This window comes from Saccharomycopsis crataegensis, assembly GCF_037102585.1.
Source record: "Saccharomycopsis crataegensis DNA, jcf7180000000097, whole genome shotgun sequence".
Classification (NCBI taxonomy): Eukaryota; Fungi; Ascomycota; class Saccharomycetes; order Ascoideales; family Saccharomycopsidaceae; genus Saccharomycopsis; species Saccharomycopsis crataegensis.
In genome coordinates this window covers 354,437-375,404 of record NW_027043837.1, presented here as the reverse complement: position 1 = coordinate 375,404, position 20,968 = coordinate 354,437, and the positions used below count along the sequence as shown (strand labels likewise).

The 20,968-nt window shown below is 37.5% G+C and overlaps 7 protein-coding genes across 7 annotated transcripts; 2 read left to right on the top strand and 5 right to left on the bottom strand. All coding sequences in view use genetic code 12, as the record gives it.

Moving 5' to 3' along the window:
• Window positions 1-96: 96 nt before the first annotated feature.
• On the bottom strand, window positions 97-1,656 carry DASC09_055800 (uncharacterized protein; the record flags this gene model as incomplete). The annotated part of the gene is made up of 1 exon (XM_064999165.1): window positions 97-1,656. The coding sequence occupies one exon, from the start codon at window positions 1,654-1,656 to the stop codon at window positions 97-99; it is 1,560 nt and encodes a 519-aa protein (XP_064855237.1).
• A 2,917-nt stretch (window positions 1,657-4,573) lies between these two features.
• Window positions 4,574-5,449, bottom strand: DASC09_055790 (uncharacterized protein; the record flags this gene model as incomplete). The annotated part of the gene is made up of 1 exon (XM_064999164.1): window positions 4,574-5,449. The coding sequence occupies one exon, from the start codon at window positions 5,447-5,449 to the stop codon at window positions 4,574-4,576; it is 876 nt and encodes a 291-aa protein (XP_064855236.1).
• Window positions 5,450-6,522: 1,073 nt separating this feature from the next.
• On the bottom strand, window positions 6,523-8,082 carry DASC09_055780 (uncharacterized protein; the record flags this gene model as incomplete). The annotated part of the gene is made up of 1 exon (XM_064999163.1): window positions 6,523-8,082. One exon carries the CDS (start codon window positions 8,080-8,082, stop codon window positions 6,523-6,525), a length of 1,560 nt encoding a protein of 519 aa, XP_064855235.1.
• Window positions 8,083-10,612: 2,530 nt separating this feature from the next.
• On the bottom strand, window positions 10,613-12,425 carry DASC09_055770 (uncharacterized protein; the record flags this gene model as incomplete). Its single annotated transcript, XM_064999162.1, has 2 exons — window positions 10,613-11,756; window positions 12,361-12,425. 2 exons carry the CDS (start codon window positions 12,423-12,425, stop codon window positions 10,613-10,615), a joined length of 1,209 nt encoding a protein of 402 aa, XP_064855234.1.
• A 3,498-nt stretch (window positions 12,426-15,923) lies between these two features.
• Window positions 15,924-17,483, top strand: DASC09_055760 (uncharacterized protein; the record flags this gene model as incomplete). Its single annotated transcript, XM_064999161.1, has 1 exon — window positions 15,924-17,483. One exon carries the CDS (start codon window positions 15,924-15,926, stop codon window positions 17,481-17,483), a length of 1,560 nt encoding a protein of 519 aa, XP_064855233.1.
• Window positions 17,484-18,119: 636 nt separating this feature from the next.
• Window positions 18,120-19,072, bottom strand: DASC09_055750 (eS10 family ribosomal protein; the record flags this gene model as incomplete). The annotated part of the gene is made up of 2 exons (XM_064999160.1): window positions 18,120-18,421; window positions 19,021-19,072. 2 exons carry the CDS (start codon window positions 19,070-19,072, stop codon window positions 18,120-18,122), a joined length of 354 nt encoding a protein of 117 aa, XP_064855232.1.
• Window positions 19,073-20,000: 928 nt separating this feature from the next.
• DASC09_055740 (uncharacterized protein) lies at window positions 20,001-20,852 on the top strand (the record flags this gene model as incomplete). The annotated part of the gene is made up of 1 exon (XM_064999159.1): window positions 20,001-20,852. One exon carries the CDS (start codon window positions 20,001-20,003, stop codon window positions 20,850-20,852), a length of 852 nt encoding a protein of 283 aa, XP_064855231.1.
• Between the last annotated feature and the right edge of the window lie 116 nt (window positions 20,853-20,968).

Sequence of the window (20,968 nt, the reverse complement as noted above, 5' to 3'; positions counted from 1 at the left end):
GAAAGAAAACAATATGAAAGAGAAAAAAGGAAAACAGCAGCCAGTATCATAGACACAAAAATTATTTACCCCCCAAAGAATATAAAAGAAAGCCACCTAATACATATAATCGTAACTTGGGTTTTTGTCACCAACTAAAATCTTCTTTCTTTCAGAAAGCTCATTGAAATTGTCTTTGTACTCTCTTGATCTCTTCTTCTTGTTTTCGTGATAAACCAAGCACACGTAGGCAATTACTAGTACTAATGACACAAATTCCCAGACATACCCTACTGTGGTGGCCTTGGTGAGTTTGATGTTGTTATTAAGAAGGATGAACAACCCATAAAGACCTGACAAATCTGATAAACTGATCATGAGAGATGTAGCCACCGATCTTCTTAAATGACCACACAAGTTAAAAGTGGCCCATCCAATGAAGTGTGGAAGCGCAGAATAGGCCCCGCAAGCGATAAAGAAATCGGTGGAGTACTTCCATGGATCTTTCATACTCACGCTGTGAATGTATCGAAGCACCATAAGACCGTATATTGTGAATATTGTGCCAACAATAACGAACGGAGACCGTATTCTAAAGTAGTCAGACATGTATCCAGTAAAGATAATGTAAAGGAACCCGCAAATCCATGGGTAAATTGCCTTTTCCATGGCCCCTTCAACTGAGTAACCAAGGAAATTGAAACTGATACTTTGAATGTAGGTGAAATCATAAGGAATAATTCCCAAGAACATGGCAGCAATCCCCGGAAGCCAAACCATTGGGTCTCTAAGGGTTTGGCCAACTTCTTTCCAAGAGAAGCTAATATTGTACCCGGATTTCCCAAAGTAAACTTCCAACTTCTTGACGATGAAGAGGGTTTCGTTGTTAGTGAAGAATCTCATACCTTCAGGGAAATCAGGTAAGATGAAGAACAAGATAAAAGCACTTCCCATAGTGATGCTACCCTCAATAATCAACAACCATCTCCAGGTTTCAAGCCCATAACGGTCATGCATATGAAGGTTGATACCGTAACAGAGAACGGTGTTGATAAGCATGGCAATGTGCTGAGTGGAGTAGAAATAGGAGATTCTCTTTTGTGATTCTCTTCTCTCATAATAATGTGCAAGGATATAAAAGACGGCACTGTCACAACCTGATTGAAACACACCATGGAAGAATTCGCAAGCGATATAGCCACTATAACTCTTCACAAAACCAGAAGCTAGAACAAAGGCACCATAGAATAGCACAGAAATACTGATCCAGAAATGAGGTCTGACGGATTTCAATATCAAGTTGGAGAAGAATTGGAAAAACACATATGGGGAAAAGAAAGCAGCACAGGCCGCGAAATACTGTAATTGGGTGATTTCGAGGGTAGAGGTGATACCATTAAGATAAAGAAGCCCAAAATGCGTACGGTCAAAATTAGCGATGAGATAAAGAAGACAGAACGGAGCCAAGACGAAAAAGTCGATCTTCCACATAAGTTTTCTTTCGTCAATTTGTAATTCTAGAGCAAGCTCTTTCACTTTAAGAGCTTTGGATTCATCATTAAGGTAAAAGTCCTGGTTAACTGCAACATGAGAGAGATCAAAATTTCCATCATCTTGTTTGTCTTCGATGTTGAAGAGCTGTATGTCTTGTTCGCTCTTAAAGTTAAGAGAATCCATGATGGGTTGAAAGTTGTGTCATCAAAAAGCTTATGAAGGAAAATACCAAGAATTAGAAGCAGCAGAAACCCACATATTTATAAGTGCTCTCTGTGTGATTCAGAGCATCGAATGAAAACCTGGCTTTACGAATGAAAAGCTGTGTCAAAGTAGTTTGTGTCTATCTGCCTGTATGCGCAGATAGTAACAAACTAGTATAAATACTAGCTAGTTCTCCCACCTTGATGCAATCTAAGGTGCGCTGGAAGTCCGTAATGCATAAAGAGTACGCAACTCATGGCCAACACAGTCGAGGGGGTTTCAAATGCTTAATACGACTTACACAACTCCCCCTCAAGATTATTACATTGCTGTATCAGTCGATGATAAGAGGACAGCTTATCTGGAGATTATCAAAAAAACAAAATCTCATGTTTCATGTTGGTGGACTATTTTTTTGTGCAATATTTTCTTTGTGAGCTGTTGAAGGCTGTTGTACTTCTTCATCAACATGATGTGACAAAAGGGAAAGGGCAAAAAAACAAAAAAATAAAGGAAAAAGATGCAAAACTATTGATTGGAACTCTCCTCTCTAGTTTCGTGGTTGGAATATGAAATTCGTAACTCATACTATAGTATATGTACCATAGATTATTGGATTTTTTTTAGCTTAGTGGTTAGATCGAAAAATGGGCATGGAGATGTACTCATATTAAAAAAAAAAAAAAAAAAAAAAATGTACTATTATAATAGCTATTTGAGATTTATCTATTTTTGGAAAACAGAGAAAAAAGATAACTCACCAAGTGAGTGTATTATTGGCAATACATCCCCTTAATCAAGACAATAGCTTCTTGGAGATTTACTCGAGTGCTTATTATTATTATTATAGTTGTTCTTATTCTTTTTCTACTTCCTCTTTTTCTTGTTTTTCTTCTTCTTCTTCTTCTTCTGGTAATATCTGGCCAAATAATCTCTTGGTTAGTTCAATTCTCAGTGCCCAAGGTGCTACATGGTGGTGGGTTGGTTAGGGGTGCAGACTGTCGGCAGCACGTCGATCAAAGCCCCCCGAGGAGGCCTGTCCAGTCAAGAGACCGCGGAAAGACAGGTAGGGTAAGATGCTTTACTCGGCCAGCAGCCTGTGCACGTCCACAACAAAGATAAAACTCTCGTATTCAACTAGACTCTAACCGTAAACAATGGACACACCATATTGGTTTAGGATACGTTTCCAAGATGATTACACACTAAAGCAAATAGATAGAACACAATAAAATAATAAGAAAATAGGGGATGGTAATAAAATGACTGCATGTTACGTTGTAACCAACTAAGTAAGAGCGTGTAGGCGCAGGAAGAGGTTGTTTTTTTTTTTTTCTTTTGGAGGAGGACAATTTCCAACATACTATCAGTGTAATACTTTGAATTGGTCTGTAAACATTTGAGGGATCTCAAAATCATTTTGGTTAGAAGCTCACGGAGAGAGTATCACCGTGAGGCTGACAAGTATTGGAACATTAATATCAGCGATTGGTAGGTTACTATTACACTTTTGAGACAGTGCACGTGATTTGCGCATCAAACTTTCCCAAAGCTCTCGCACATTTTCCTATCCTTAACGCCGACTGCTATGTGTAGGATCTAATGTAAATGTGATAAAAAATCTTTAGACTCATTCGAGTTCTAGAGAATTGAAACTTTTACGAATGTGACCACTTAGTCTTCGACTAGAAATGGTCATGGCAGGGTTGCCGTCATACGTGAGCTAATGCGCGTATTTTTTTTTTTTTCCTTCAAAGTTCGATTGGTATGGTATTGTGGCTAAATCATGATCTGCAGCATGATTGTTACGCAAAACACACTGCGTTTTACTTGCAAGTGTGGTGTGTCAGCATATTCCCTATAGGGAACCCATTAAGCCTCTCGAGATTTCTAAAAGTTTTCCGAAGCTTCAAGAAGATTGAGCGATTCAGATTTTTCAAGGCATAATCTATTACCATAGAAACTTCTGTTGGTTGACAATAAAGTACTTCGATCTTCAAAAAAAGAAAGGTGTAATCAGAATTTTTGCACATATCCAAAAAGTTAACCAGGGGAAAGAGGTATTATTTTCTTCATATTTGTAGCAAGCAGTCTCTGGGGTGATCTTTGGCTTTGAGCTAAATCATAGCTTCGTTACGTGTCACCATTTTTTGATTTTCGTTTCAGTGTGATTCAATTGCCAAAGATTTAAATTCGTATTAATCACCTGAGAGGTATTCTTAATATAACCCTTGCATTTTGCATCTATAATATTTTCCTTGTGTAATTCAACAGAATAGTATTTATCTCTTTTATCCATTCATTCCAATGTTATTCCAATGATTGTACATATTTTTCTGTTATGAGAAGTGAGTACTTAATGAAAAGCGATGTCTTGTATGATTTTCTCGCTCAATACTTTGTTGCATGGGCCTAGAGCACGAGCGAGCGGCTCTTCTACGTACGTTGCCTTCAATCATTTATTGGTGATCGCCTATTCTACTAAAGCAAAGTACTCAAACTCCCAAAAAAAAAAAAGTCGTGTTTTGCTTGTTTCAGTTTTAATTTTTTTTGCTCAGATCGCGTCATTTTACACTATTTAGATTTTTATACTGTTTCACTTTTAACTTTTATAGTAAAGTCCTCAAGAAATTCATTTCCCAGTCTTTAAATTTATCAGCTTTGGTTTCGAATTCTTTGGCAGGGATGAGAAATAAACGGGTTAAAATGTACACACATGGTTTAACTTCAAAAAAAAAAAAAAAAAAAAACATATTTTGATCCTACAACAAGAAAAACAAATAAGCAATGAATATAGAAGTGAACACCAAACTAGTCATTAGAAAATATAAAGAGAGCACGTAGATTATGTAAAGAGCAAAATGCAACCTTATTAGATGATAGAAAGAAGAACTCCCTATTTGCCAGATTCAGCCTCCAATTTCTTGAAGACCAGGGGGTAAACAGTGATACTTCTGAATCTCTTACGAATGAAATCATTCATCATTTGGACTGGAAGCAACCTGAACATAGTATAGTATGTACTTGCTCTCTTCCCTTCAAAGAGTCTGAAGTTGTTGAGGGTAGCTTTGTTGAGTTGATTATAAGCCCTTTCAGCATAAACTTCAGGATCCATTGCATTTTCATTCTTAAGCAAAGCTCTCTTCCACTTCATGTGCTCATGGACTTCTGGAGTGTTGAAAATACTGTCTTTTGGCAAATCAGTAGGAGTACCAATGGTGGTATCAACAGCCCCAGTAACCATACTGATGACCTTGACACCCAAAGGTTTCATTTCACTATTAAGAGTACGGGCATATTGGTCGAGACCAGCCTTGGTAGCAGCGTATACGGAGTTGAAAGTGAGAGGAACCCAACCGGTGACCGAGGTAGTGAAAACAATAGTACCCTTCGCCTTGATAATAAGCTTAGAGAATTCTCTAACAAACTTGATTGGAGCAAGGAAGTTGACACCATTAACGAACTCCAAAGCAGAATCATAATAGTCAATAGCTGGCAAGGAAGAAGCAACTCCGGCATTGTTGTAGAGGACGTCCAATTGTGTCAACCCGAATTCCTCTACAAGCTTCTGTCTGAGATCAACGATTTGCTCGGACTTGGTAACATCGGTGTGGAAGGTGATGATTTCTAATTCTTTGAATTTTGCAGCCACTTCTTCAGGGAATTTGATATCGATGGCAAACACTTTGTAACCATTTTTGGCGTAAACTTTACAAAGGGCGGAACCAATACCTCCGCCGGCACCGGTGATAAGAGCAGTTTTTTGTGACATTGTGGTGGTGAATTTTTTTTTTTGTGTGATAATTCTGGGAAACAGGTAGGTGACCAGGATTAATATGAACAGAATAAACAATCATATTGTTGCTGACTCGCTGTAATTTATACCTTTTTATCTCCCTAATTTTAGCGTCCTTTTCAGACCACCCATACCTCAGGCGATCTGATCTTGTTGATTTTTTATTCTGCAGCACGTATCCACACGGGTTAACTAATTACCATAGATATGTCAAGATATACACACACGTCTGTACATACCCATATATATATATATATATATATATATGTTGTGCTACGCAGTGATTGACTATGAATGCAAAATACCTCCAGATTTGTATATTGTGAATACCAACGGATGGTGATAACTGATGTTTCCAAAGCTTTATGGAACAATCTTCGGACAAAACGGGCCAAGTGTCCCACGACTCTCGCCCTGCATACGGAGTAAATTTTATTTTCCGATGTGCAGTTTGGTTCCGTGTCACGTTTTTCTCACTCTTCTTCGTCGCGCCTGTCTAGACATAATTGACAATCATTCATCTTAATTGACCCAATTCCTCAAATGCGCGATAAGAGAATACGAAGAAAAAGAAAAGTACAACGATTTTCCGCAATTATGGGTTACCCACATCTTCAGCCTGGTGATAATCTATATCACGAGAACTTATTCCTTTTATAGTTTTAAGGTGAATATGTAGACACTCTAATGCATATATCGTGGGAGAAGCAAGTGAACATAATGTTCTCACTCAATATATTCTTATTTCCTGGAGTTTCGCTTCACGTTCTGTTCACATCATCATCAATTAGATTGTGTTTTACGTTTTTTTTTGCATTAGTAATTTCTAACGGTGGTGCAATTTCGTAGCAAAAAAAAGAACTGGTTAAACAAAGAGATTATCAGAATATAACAATAAGAAAAGTCGAAATGAGTTAAAAGAGCCAAATAATTATGCCCAAAGCCAGCATATGAAGAAAAAGAAAGGAATAATGAAGAGAGAACAAAAAAAAAAAAACTATTGAAAAATACTGAAATGAGAACTAAAGATTCCCAGAGCATAAAAGAAACTAATACAGGTAATCGAAGCTTGGGTTTTTGTCACCTATTAGAATTTTCTTTCGTTCAGAAAGCAGGTAGAAATTGTCTTTATATTCTGCTGATCTCTTCTTCTTGTTTTCGTGATAAACCAAGAACACATATCCAAATACCAATACAATCGCCACAATTTCCCAGATGTACCCTACCGTGGTAGCCTTGGTGAGTTCGGCATTGTTATTAAGGAGAACAAACAATCCATAAAGACCTGACAAATCTGATAAGCTAATCATGAGCGAGGTCGCCACAGACCTTCTCAAGTGTCCACATAAGTTGAAAGTTGCCCATCCAATGAAATGCGGAAAAGCAGAGTATGACCCGCAAGCAATCAAGAAATTAGTAGAATATCTCCAAGCGTTTCGCAAACTCAAGTAGTCAGCATACCGAAGCACCAAAAGTCCGTACAATGAAAATATAGAACTAGCAATGATGAATGGAGACCGTTTGCCAAAGTAATCCGACATATGCCCGGTAATAAGAATATAAAAGAACCCAACAATCCATGTATACGTCGCTCTTTCCATGGCACCCTCAAGTGAGTAACCAGCAAAGCTGAAACTGATAGTCTCGATGAAAGTGAAAACATAAGTAACACAGCCCAAGAACATGGCAGTGATCCCTGGGAGCCAAATCATCGGATCTTTAAGGGTTTCGGTGACATCTTCCCTAGAGAAACTAATATTGTACCCCGACTTCCCAAAGTAAACTTCCAACTTCTTGACGATGAAGAGGGTTTCGTTGTTAGTGAAGAATCTCATACCTTCAGGGAAGTCTGGCAAAACGAAAAACAAGATGATAGAAGTGCCCATGGTGATACTGCCTTGGATTATCAATAGCCATCTCCAAGTTTCAAGCCCATACCGGTTATGCATATGAAGGTTGATACCGTAGCATACGACGTTATTAACAAGAATGGCAATGTGCTGAGTGGAATACAAATATGAGATTCTCTTTTGTGATTCTCTTCTCTCATAATAATGTGCAAGGATATAAAAGACGGCACTGTCACAACCTGATTGGAACACACCATGGAAGAATTCACAAACGACATAAGCACCATAACTTTTCACAAACGCAGAGGCAAGAACAAACGTCCCATAGAATAAAACAGAAATACTGATCCAGAAATGAGGTCTGACGGATTTCAATATCAAGTTGGAGAAGAATTGGAAAAACACATATGGGGAAAAGAAAGCAGCACAGGCCGCGAAATACTGTAATTGGGTGATTTCGAGGGTAGAGGTGATACCATTAAGATAAAGAAGCCCAAAATGCGTACGGTCAAAATTTGCGATGAGATAAAGAAGACAGAACGGAGCCAAGACGAAAAAGTCAACCTTCCACCTAAGCTTTCTCTCATTAATTTGCAATTCTGTGGCAAGCTCTTTGACTTTAAGAGCTTTGGATTCGTCATTAAGGAAAAAGTTACTGTTCACTGAACTGTTTGATGGTTCACAATTTTCATTTTCTGGTTCATTCTCGATACTGAAGAGCTCTATATTTCGTTGGTTCTTAAACTCAACAGAATCCATTGTGGGTTGGAGCTGAAATTTTCAACTCTTCAAATATTTCTTTGAGGAGCCCCAAGGAGTCATAGAGAAATGGAAGGAGAAGAATCCCTTATCTTCATGGAAATTGTCTCAGTTTTCATTTTTTTTTTTTTAAATATTAACCCTCAGGCAGGAGCAGAATATTGTTTTCTATACTGGTGTAGATCTACTTGTTTGAATAAACCCAACAGGAAAAACAAATAATAGCCTGCATCAACAATGTAGGCTGAGGTGAAAAAAAAAACACCATGATGCATCGACTGTACAAACAAAATCTGTTAACCAGAATAATCAATAAATGTTACGTGCTATTGGCAGAGTCTCTACTGTCAGAATATTTGAGAAAAAGGGAGATTTGCACACATCCTGTCTGGTTGTTATAGATGTGTAATAGGGAAACTTTTGTCAAGAAGAAAGAAAAAATCCTCATGATGTTAAAAAAGAAAAAAACTTTCGAATTATTGCATGTTGTTGAATAATCCCTTGGCCGACGATCGATGTGTGGTGATGTTTTCTATTCTGCGTTTGAGGAAAATTATCGGAATTTAGTACAGATGCCGGTGTAGAGTATTAATAGAGGTTTGCGCTTTTTGTCACTTTCCTGCTTTGTTTTTTTGACTCCATCAAGGTTTTAGGTAAGTTAAATAAAAGTAGAAAGCTTATAGGCTTCAAGACTGGCAAAGATAGTTCCTGATAGAACCCTCCTTGACCTTGGCCTGCGCCCCCATTCCTCACCAAGTGGGCTTACACTCAACAGAAAGAGTGAAAAAATATATCTTTATGTGCTTCACCTAACAATGCGTCGAAGGAACGGCCTTGAGGGTGTGAAGAATTTTTTTTTTTTTTTTTTTCATTATTGCAAAGCGTTGGGCTTTGTAGCAATACGAAAAAATGGAAATGACAATGCAGAACAACACCATACGATTGTTATTCATACCACCTGTAATTGTGAAACAGCAAATTTTCACCCATATAGTTGGCGGTGATATACCTACAAACCCTCTCTCCTGTGCATTTTCGTCGGTGTTTGCAATTAACTACCAGCAGTGGTCAATAATAGATTTGGACCCAAAATAAAGTTTCTTGCTTCAGCCAGTCGTCAATACTATTAGCTATTACAAATATATTTTTCCTGTTGTGACGTTTCTTTCCCACAGCACAATGCATATTGCTTCTCCCAGATTACTAAAGATAATCCACATGAATACACTACAGTTTTCGTAAGCGTTATCTACCAGAACAAAGAGTCCTTATCTACCAACGATCATATATATCTGGAATTGGAGATGGAGTTAAATACAGGAAAAAATATCAACTTAGCAGTGAGAGATTTGAGTTTAACCCATAAAGAAAACCTAATTATATAATGATGCCCAGGGATAGCCTCATGGCAAACCTTCTTAGTCCTGCCAATATGGGTCCCATTGGCAACCCAGTTTCTATTATGAGATCCATTGCATAAATTGAAAAATCTTTAATATCATATGCTGCAAAATGGAACAATGTCTGTGGGAATTAATTCACAACATTATGTCTACTAGAAGGAAATGAGGATTATCAATGTTGATTTGCGACTTAGTAATCCTCAGAATCATTAAAAAGTCCCTAGACCCAAAAATTTTAAATATTGTACACCAGAACATTACAAGACATTAGGGACTGTCATCGAACTTAAGAAGAGGACTATACCCTAAGAATGTAAGCCATGTCCCAGGCCCAAAATCACCAAGCGAATCATATATCTGGTACAGCTTCAGTAATCTTAGCTTTATTAATAAGAGTAGGTAAAATTATCCATATCTAAGGATTACTATTTAACTCTTAACCCAATGATAATTTTATGTACAGATATACGCACAAAGTGAGGTTATGAAAATAATCAACTTGAAGCATGAAAGGATCTTGCAATGAGTTAAATGCGAAAAGAAAGAGAAAAGCGCAGATTCCTGTAAATATAATAGTTTACTTCTTTTTCAAAAAGTACTCAATTTTTAAAGAGTATGTCACCACACTAATATATTGGTTTGCCAATTGAATGGCGTAATGTAGCATTAGATCCGCCGATCCAATCATGGTGCTTATCATGAAACACGGCAGAATTATGATCTGAAATGAAATAAGATTATCTTCATTTGGCAATTAAACAGCCTTCTCAAGTAGAAAAAAATCAATTTAAGGGAAATGAAAAGCAAAGTTCGCATTTTCCGCTATATCTACTCTGGAGACTTGCTTAGGGTTCCTAAGAGAGACTTTTTTTAAACGGATCAGGATATTAGGAATTGGAAAGAGAACAAAAGCTTAATAAGAATAAAAGAATGCATAATAAACACCTAAGAAAGAAAGCGAAACAAGAAACATTAAAATCAGCGTGAGATCAAAGAAATGAACGAATATTGAAAACACCAAAATATACAAAAACCGAAGAATTGAAAGAATACTGAAAACACCAACAAACATAAAGACAATAAGAAGCAATAGGGCGCCTGATTCACCTAAGTCTCTACAAAAACATCTAGTACATATAATCGAAGCTTGGGTTTTTGTCACCCATCAGAATTTTCTTTCGTTCAGAAAGCAGGTGGAAATTGTCTTTATATTCTGCTGATCTCTTCTTCTTGTTTTCGTGATAAACCAAGAACACATATCCAAATACCAATACAATCGCCACAATTTCCCAGATATACCCTACCGTGGTAGCCTTGGTGAGTTCGGCATTGTTATTAAGGAGAACAAACAATCCATAAAGACCTGACAAATCTGATAAGCTAATCATGAGCGAGGTCGCCACAGACCTTCTCAAGTGTCCACATAAGTTGAAAGTTGCCCATCCAATGAAATGCGGAAAAGCAGAGTATGACCCGCAAGCAATCAAGAAATTAGTAGAATATCTCCAAGCGTTTCGCAAACTCAAGTAGTCAGCATACCGAAGCACCAAAAGTCCGTACAATGAAAATATAGAACTAGCAATGATGAATGGAGACCGTTTGCCAAAGTAATCCGACATATGCCCGGTAATAAGAATATAAAAGAACCCAACAATCCATGTATACGTCGCTCTTTCCATGGCACCCTCAAGTGAGTAACCAGCAAAGCTGAAACTGATAGTCTCGATGAAAGTGAAAACATAAGTAACACAGCCCAAGAACATGGCAGTGATCCCTGGGAGCCAAATCATCGGATCTTTAAGGGTTTCGGTGACATCTTCCCTAGAGAAACTAATATTGTACCCCGACTTCCCAAAGTAAACTTCCAACTTCTTGACGATGAAGAGGGTTTCGTTGTTAGTGAAGAATCTCATACCTTCAGGGAAGTCTGGCAAAACGAAAAACAAGATGATAGAAGTGCCCATGGTGATACTGCCTTGGATTATCAATAGCCATCTCCAAGTTTCAAGCCCATACCGGTTATGCATATGAAGGTTGATACCGTAGCATACTACGTTATTAACAAGAATGGCAATGTGCTGAGTGGAATACAAATATGAGATTCTCTTTTGTGATTCTCTTCTCTCATAATAATGGGCAAGGATATAAAAGACGGCACTGTCACAACCTGATTGGAACACACCATGGAAGAATTCACAAACGACATAGCCACTATAACTCTTCACAAAACCAGAAGCTAGAACTAAGGCACCATAGAATAGCACAGAAATACTGATCCAGAAATGAGGTCTGACGGATTTCAAAATTAGCGATGAGATAAAGGAGACAGAACGCAGCCAAGACGAAAAAGTCGATCCTCCACATAAGTTTTCTTTCGTCAATTTGTAATTCTAGAGCAAACTCTTTCACTTTAAGAGCTTTGGATTCGTCATTAAGGAAAAAGTTACTGTTCACTGAACTGTTTGATGGTTCACAATTTTCATTTTCTAGTTCATTCTCGATGCTGAAGAGCACTATATTTCGTTGGCTCTTAAACTCAACAGAATCCATTGTGGGTTGGAACTGGAATCTTTAACTCCATCAACCAGGAAAAGCAAGTGGGAAGTTACTAAGATGTAACAATTGCCTTCATATTTATATAGATGTACTCACTCAGTGAAAGCGTCACTTTTTGGCATGAGCTCCTGGCAATTACATATAATGAGTGGTGTCAAAACTAGTATGGATTATACTGTCTAGCTAGCAGACCACACACTAAAGTTAAGCAATAGTAAAATTTGATGCAGCCTAACTCTCATACAAGATGTGCTCGATACATTCAAAAGGGTATATAGCTCCTCATGAAAAACATCAAAAAATGCTATGTGCCCGATACGTGGAGGCTCTCAGAAGTAAGACATATGTTGAAGTAAGTGTCAATAAGACAGCGGAATTCCACATTTTTTCTTATTGGTGCTGACACTCAATGTGAGTTTCAGAGCCTACATGTACTCTACAGTAGAACAATAGTGGAAAGGAAAAAGTAGCCAATAACTAAATATAGATGGTTAGGCAGTTTCCAAATGGAACAGGGCCTACAATTTCCAAAAACCGACACGGCTTGTTTCAAGAGCAAAATATCAAATTCGTCACTTAGACCAATGTCCAAGTTTAGTATTGTTTTTAGTACTTTTTAGTGTGGTTTTAGTGTGCAACTCTGCTCAAATAATGTACCCTGATGTAGAAAGCAAGAGCGTACAATTTTACAATGTACACCAGAGCAGATTTCAAAGGATGAAAAAAATAAAATAAAAGTCAATACTAAACAAAAGTGCATGTTAAATGCATTGCAAAAGGAAGTCAGCCCATTTGTGACCTTGCTAGTTGCAATTCCTGTTACTGTCCTTGCAATTCCCATAATTGCATTTTCTTTTTTCCTTTATTTCCGTTCTTCTTTTCCAATATTGTTTACTTTTCAGTTTGATTTACAAAAGGCACGAAGGTTAGATTGTTTTCCTTTTGAGTTTTATGACTAGGGAGGTGGTAATTTGTTGTGATATCTCTCAGTAATGCAGCGTCCCACGTTTTTTTCCTGGTTTTCGTGGGGTTGTGCATACGCCAAGAGCTCGGACTCGGCCCTCAGAAAAGTACCGTGGACACGGTATACATATTGGCGGACTCCAACCAATGTGGTTGGCCAGCAAATATTGCAGAACAGTCATTTTTATGAGTAATAGCGAAAATTAAAGCAGACGAAAAAACAATCGGAGCTTGTTTTTAGTAGAGGTATTCGCACAGTAATGATTTAGATAAACCGATTTGACAAAAAAAAATGCCTCAGATCTACCCATGAAAGATTACCCTATAATAGATCGTCAACAAGATGTGTTACTTTGCGTATATTATAGAATGCGCTACTTGCCCATACCTTCGACCTCCAAATGATGTGCTGTAATCCTATGTTCTACTGTTTGGGGCTATGGACCTAAGAAAGATGTTATAAGATTGAGATTTTTATCCACTCACCTCATGAAACCTACCCTATATTTATTCCGGGAGTATTTATTTGTGTGTGAATCTACTGCCAGTTATTATGTGCAATGATACGACTCTAATACCCAACATCTGCAAGTGAGGTTGACTTTCTAAAATATTGTAGCAACGGTTGAGTTGAAGACACTTACTTGATGCTTTCCAGTGCATTTCTGATGTTCCTGAAAAATAACCATTGTTTCATAACTGAAAGGAAGCAACTTCTTTTCCCTTTTTTTAGTTGCATTACTTTTACTGCTCTGGTTTTTTATATGTTTGATTTGGTCAAATTGACAAGAGAATCCCCATTTGGAGGACAATTATTGTGCTAATTTGGCTTGTTTGTTGGAAACAATATATTATTATGTAGCGATGGAAAAAAAAAATTCTTCGTAAGTACTATTCAATAGCCGAAACTGTGAAATTAGGAATTAGAAATAAAAAAGATAAGATAAGATATGAAGAGGAAAAGATTAAATGTGACTAAGTAAACAACATTATAAGAGTGACTAAGGCTGATTATATAAGAAGAGTGTTAGAGTTTAAAGGTGCTCTTTAATATTACTGATTGTACCTATAGATCACCCAATGATCATCTACTGTGCGCTCGAGCCTGTGGGATTACTGGATCCTTCAATAGTTGAGTTTTCTTTCCACGAAAACCAGAACCTCCCCACGATATATATATGTATGATATTTTCACCAATCACGTACAATTTATTATTATGCTAAGTCACATTAACCATACAAGATATCGCTTGTCAGTGAAGTATATGGCTAGTATCTCGATCATTCATCATTGGAGGATGGTACCTCACAAACGGTACATGCTTACGGGAGCATGGCTTCTAATTAGTGTCTGCAGTGCCAGCCCAATTCTTGTCCTTGTTCGTGATTTATCATCATTGCATGAGTGTTTGTCGCTTCTCCCACAAATATATGTTCCACAATTAGATGGAATCCAATGTTCACAACGCAGACCCACTTTTTTGACTTCTCTTTTCTGAAGGAACAAAAAAAAAAAAGACCCGCCGAAAATGGCTCCTTATTCTTTTTTTTTTTTTTGCTTTTTGCAAATAATTTATATCAATTATACTAAAAAATACACTAAATACTCCGCAGGTCGAGCAAATTGAAAATTTCCGCTTATAGGGGTCTACAACTGCGTAAGACACTGAAATATCTCAGACAGCGTAGTTGCTCATCAATGATTGATATCTTTGTTCTAAGACTGGCCAGATTTACTGTATTTATTGAGTAATATGACGCGTTGAACTTCTAACCAGACTGCTGATGGCGGGGGCCCAGATGGCAAAGCTTAATATTATAGGGTATACCTCTACTGTGGTGCCATCCTCCCATGTTGATTCAACCACCTCACTAAGCAGAAATGTTCTATATATATATCGAGACTTGGACTATTGTTTTCTTTTCGTGCAGTAGATACAAGTATTCTATACTTACATATCTGTGTGGGGGCTTCTGTTTCTCGTAAAACGAAGGATGTTGTTTAAGATTCAGCAGTCCTACTAGCCTACAGGGAGCGCATAGTAGAAGGATAGAACAATTAGTTCGCATTCATATGCCAGAACTTGTTTCTAATCCTATGTCTGTCTTTACCGATGACGGTCAGCTCGGTGCTTCTCAAGTATAACAACGTATTTAATAATATAATCATAACAGCAATAATCCATGAGGCATGATACTGTAATCGAATTTAAATGCAAAAAGACGGAAACGCATCCAAAATTGTCACTTTAGTCATACGATCTGGCGAATATTAGAAATTATACTTCATACCTTTATTGATCCCTAGAAACAACTAAAAACTCCAGAATCTGAGACCTGCTATACTACTGTCATACTGACAGCTATTTCAATAATGCTTATCTGTTGACTGAAACATCCGCATATTAAACAGGTTATCAGCAAGGCCTGCTCTTACCACTCCGGACTTCCAGGTGAATAGTTACGGTACATATCATGTGACTATACAGATATCCGGTATCCCTGACTTTCGCCTTATATTTTGCTTCTATTATTTCTCTGAAATACTCTGCTGAGTGGACCAGTTTTGGTTACCATATTTGATTTAGCTTACTGTGTGGGTGTTCTAATGACTTACTAATTGGTCAATTAGCAGCTTCATATCCCTGGATGCAATCGAGCGTGTAGTTAGGACTTTAGGCTGCGTCAAACCAAACTATCTTTGAACTTTGTCAGACTGGGCGATCGACGCTAGTATCAAAAACAAACCTTCTCTTCGGGAACAATAGTTAAGAATAGGAAAAGGGAGCTAACTTTGAAAATGAAAAAATGTCTGATCATTCCACGAAATTTATATAAAGATAATACTTTCTGTCTCGATGAGCTGTATGTTCCTCTTTTGAATACATCAAGAATTCTAGATTTCAATCGCCGCATGCCATGGACTCCATTAAGTCAAAGGACCAAAGAGAAATAGAGCTCTTCAACATCGAGGACAAACACGAAGATGAAAACTATGATTCGTCACATTTTTCATTGAACAATGACTTTTTCCTTAATGACGAATCCAAAGCTCTTAAAGTGAAAGAGTTTGCTCTAGAATTACAAATTGACGAAAGAAAACTTATGTGGAAGATCGACTTTTTCGTCTTGGCTCCGTTCTGTCTTCTTTATCTCATCGCTAATTTTGACCGTACGCATTTTGGGCTTCTTTATCTTAATGGTATCACCTCTACCCTCGAAATCACCCAATTACAGTATTTCGCGGCCTGTGCTGCTTTCTTTTCCCCATATGTGTTTTTCCAATTCTTCTCCAACTTGATATTGAAATCCGTCAGACCTCATTTCTGGATCAGTATTTCTGTGCTATTCTATGGTGCCTTTGTTCTAGCTTCTGGTTTTGTGAAGAGTTATAGTGGCTATATCGCTTGCGAATTCTTCCATGGTGTGTTTCAATCAGGTTGTGACAGTGCCGTCTTTTATATCCTTGCACATTATTATGAGAGAAGAGAATCACAAAAGAGAATCTCCTATTTCTACTCCACTCAGCACATTGCCATGCTTATCAACACCGTTCTCTGTTACGGTATCAACCTTCATATGCATGACCGTTATGGGCTTGAAACCTGGAGATGGTTGTTGATTATTGAGGGTAGCATCACTATGGGAAGTGCTTTTATCTTGTTCTTCATCTTACCTGATTTCCCTGAAGGTATGAGATTCTTCACTAACAACGAAACCCTCTTCATCGTCAAGAAGTTGGAAGTTTACTTTGGGAAATCCGGGTACAATATTAGCTTCTCTTGGAAAGAAGTTGGCCAAACCCTTAGAGACCCAATGGTTTGGCTTCCGGGGATTGCTGCCATGTTCTTGGGAATTATTCCTTATGATTTCACCTACATTCAAAGTATCAGTTTCAATTTCCTTGGTTACTCAGTTGAAGGGGCCATGGAAAAGGCAATTTACCCATGGATTTGCGGGTTCCTTTACATTATCTTTACTGGATACATGTCTGACTACTTTAGAATACGGTCTCCGTTCGTTATTGTTGGCACAATATTCACAATATACGGTCTTATGGTGCTTCGATACATTCACAGCGTGAGTATGAAAGATCCATGGAAGTACTCCACCGATTTCTTTATCGCTTGCGGGGCCTATTCTGCGCTTCCACACTTCATTGGATGGGCCACTTTTAACTTGTGTGGTCATTTAAGAAGATCGGTGGCTACATCTCTCATGATCAGTTTATCAGATTTGTCAGGTCTTTATGGGTTGTTCATCCTTCTTAATAACAACATCAAACTCACCAAGGCCACCACAGTAGGGTATGTCTGGGAAATTGTGTCATTATTACTAGTAATTGCCTACGTGTGCTTGGTTTATCACGAAAACAAGAAGAAGAGATCAAGAGAGTACAAAGACAGTTTCAATGAGCTTTCTGAAAGAAAGAAGATTTTAGTTGGTGACAAAAACCCAAGTTACGATTATATGTATTAGGTGGCTTTATTTTATATTCTTTGAGTTTTCACGGTTCACATTTATTGTGTTGGTTTTATATTGCTTTTTTGTTCTTTTATGTTTTTTGTTCTTTGCCGCACCTATCGGTTTTTCCCATTCTAATTTAACTCTTCATCTGTTTAATTTTAGCCTTTTCTATTATTTTGCCTGATATGCTTTTTGCTAAATTCTTTTCGCATTCCAAAAATATACTCCTAAGTAACATATCCGTTATAGACCTTTTTGATTTTTTAACCAGCGTGATAGACCTTTTACAGTCCTTGCATGGGTTTACCATACTTTCTTTTTTGTCAGGTCAGCAGGGGAGAAATTCAAAACTCTACTTGCCGTCCAGAATTCACATAAAACTCTACAATAAATGACACAATAAGTTGTTCTTTTTGGATAAGTTAGATATAAAATTCATAATAGTTACATACGAAATTTAAAATTGATAAAAAAAAAATCGAAGCAATTAAACAAAGGAAATAATACTCATCTCAAAAAAAGTATGGTAACCGTGAGATGAGACCGATAAATTAAAATACATCATTACAATTCATAATTTAATTAGCTAAAAAAGATTTTTTTCTTTGTTATTGTTATTTAAACACATAAGGTTGATTAAAAAACAATTTAGTCTCTACCTCTACCAGCTGGTCTTCTACCTCTTGGACCTCTTGGACCTCTGTTTGGTCTTTCTGGGATAGATTCCTTCAATCTGGTAGCTGGCAAAACACCTTCTGGAACGTGCAACCATTCTCTCAAGTATTCAACACCTTCGTCAGTCAAGGTGTAGTAGTAGTATTGCCATGAGAATTGAGTCTTGACGTAACCCTTGGAGGTCAAGGATTGAAGAGCCTTGATGACGAACAAGTTCTTGGTGTCGATGACATCGTGAGGAATTTCAAAGTCCTTCTTAGCAACGACAACACCCTCTGAAAAACAATTGTTAGTATTTCTGTATAATTTATGCTGGTGATAACATAATTTCGTAACTTGATGTTTTGATAAAATGTCAAACAAGATCATTTGACATTGGGGGAGAGGTAAAAAAGTGAGTTGGCATTCGAGAAAAACAGTAATGAATATCATTGATTTGCAGTGCATTTTATAGTTTGGTTTCGTTTTACCAGTTGCTCTTCCTGGGTTTGCTGAATTGCAAGATATTTCATTTTGCCCTCTTTTGATATTGAAGAAAATTTTAAGTTCATATTATCACAACTTCTAATTTTATTCCAAAATTGACCTGTAGTAATCTATTCGATGATATTGATGATGAATTATTATATTCAAATGATTCAGAGCTTTTTGATATGAAAATAAAAAAATTATAAATCTTGATTTGATAATATAAAACAACTCAGTGAGCATAACTCGATGTTCAAACTTATAAGCACATTCTCACTATATTCTGATTTCCTTCTATTAATCTCAACACATCCCTCATTCAAATCTTTATTCATTGCGCAAATCATCAAAATTGTTCCCCCTCCCATCATAAACATTTTTCAACACATTCGAATTCTCTACATACCTTGGAAAAGATATTGGTGGATCTTCTTTCTGTCTTCCTTTGGAATAAGCATATTGAACGATACTTTAACAAATGGTTACTAATTCAATCTTTAACCTGACCAACCTCTGTTAAGTGAAAAATCGTTTTGGATTATTTTTCTCTGGGCTGAAGCGATCGCAGACCATGATTTTTGCGTGGTGTTAGGGTTTGGCAAAGAGAGAACCACCGAAGGGGAATTGGTGGTTCGTGTACACGTGTGTGTCACGTGAATGCCTGTCACATGGTAATGTTACGCCCTGATGAGAATCTTTTAGCTTGTAATTTTATAGCCCTAATGTGCATCACGTGTTTAGTCCCCAAATACCGCCGATCCCTGTCATAAAGTATAACGTAAGTGTGCATTTACTGATGATTTTCTAAACAGAACAGAGAGTAAAAAGTAAAGCTTGAGATTTGGTATTAGTATCAGTGATTATTGTATATATCGTTCCTGCTAATCATTGGCGTGTAAGAAAATGTACGTATGTTATTGATACCATGTAATGATAATAATATCTAATAAAACTACCCCAATAGAAACTTCCATCGTCGGAAATCTATCTCTCAATGAGAAAGCTACCGAACGAAGAAAGATCAACTATTGTGTCTTCCCCCTACTGTCTTGACTACTCATACAGGGCACGTTCCATGGATTGACACTGACAAACCGTGGTGTTTTCGTGGATGTTTGCAATGGTATTGTCCGCTTGCATGGTAATCTTCACAAGTTACCATTATGCAGTCAACATTGCAGGTTTCACCGCATTTACCACTGGCCATCAATGCCACTTGGATAATTGGTGGCTCCATGGCTAAGCGAAGGGTTTTATGAGATACACATATAATCCATAATGAGTCCCTGATAACCAGTTATGACTTGTTTTTTTATTTTTATTACTCTTTCTTTTTTTTTTAAAAAAAAAAAAAAAAAGAAAAATAATAGAATCACCACACAACTAATGATCTCGATTGATGTTGAGACTGCACAAAAACAATCGCTGCATATTGGAAGTAATGATAAAATAAAGGTCATAAATCTTCTAAAATGGCTATCAAAGATCCAAAACAACCAGAGCTGGGGGTTTTCTGGAATATTCCTTAGCTCTACGATTTTCCATCTATTCAAGCTCACCAATAACCGAACACTACTGTCGTATCTTGGGCTACTGGTATTTCATGAATTGTTGCCACTTTTGCTCAGTGGTATTGCGTTCGTCAATTATTATTTCATCGTGTCGGATCTCGGGTATATTAAAATCTATCTCGACGAAAATAATCGACTCATCAATCGAAACTTGAGGATTATGGATGAAGAACAACTACATCAGCGCCTTATGGTGGCCAGCAGTAGAAAGATCTACTATGTCCGGTACATTTGCTGGTTATTCAGCTGGCCACTTCTTATGTTCACAATCCAGATATATTGTACCAACAGCAGCTGTCTAGAGTTATTGAAAACCCCTGAGAGCTCATTGTGCGCGATTATTCTCACAGAAGTGCTAGTATCGGTGCTACTTATCGCGTCGTTCACGTGCAACACCATCAAATGCCTTGCCGCCTTGGTGTCCCTCGCGGTCCAGATGGGATTGGTGGTGTCATTAACCCGGTCATTAGTGATTGGAAAAGCTATCCAACTGTTGGCCATGGCAGTGATGCCGATTTTTTTGATGTCGTGGGTCGCTTACTTGGTGGCATGGTCGTTTGGCGAGGGTTTTGTGGTGATTAGTGACCTCACCAAGGAAACCATTTGGGGCGTGCTGGACACCATCCAGTTTGCAGTGATCCCGCTGTTGCTTGTCTGTTTTATTTAGCTGGTAATATTCTTTTCTTCATATAATTATAATATAATAATAATAGACACGATATAAATTTTCTGGATTGTTAGACGAGGATCTCGGTGAGTAACAAGGGGTCCTGCACCCCTCAC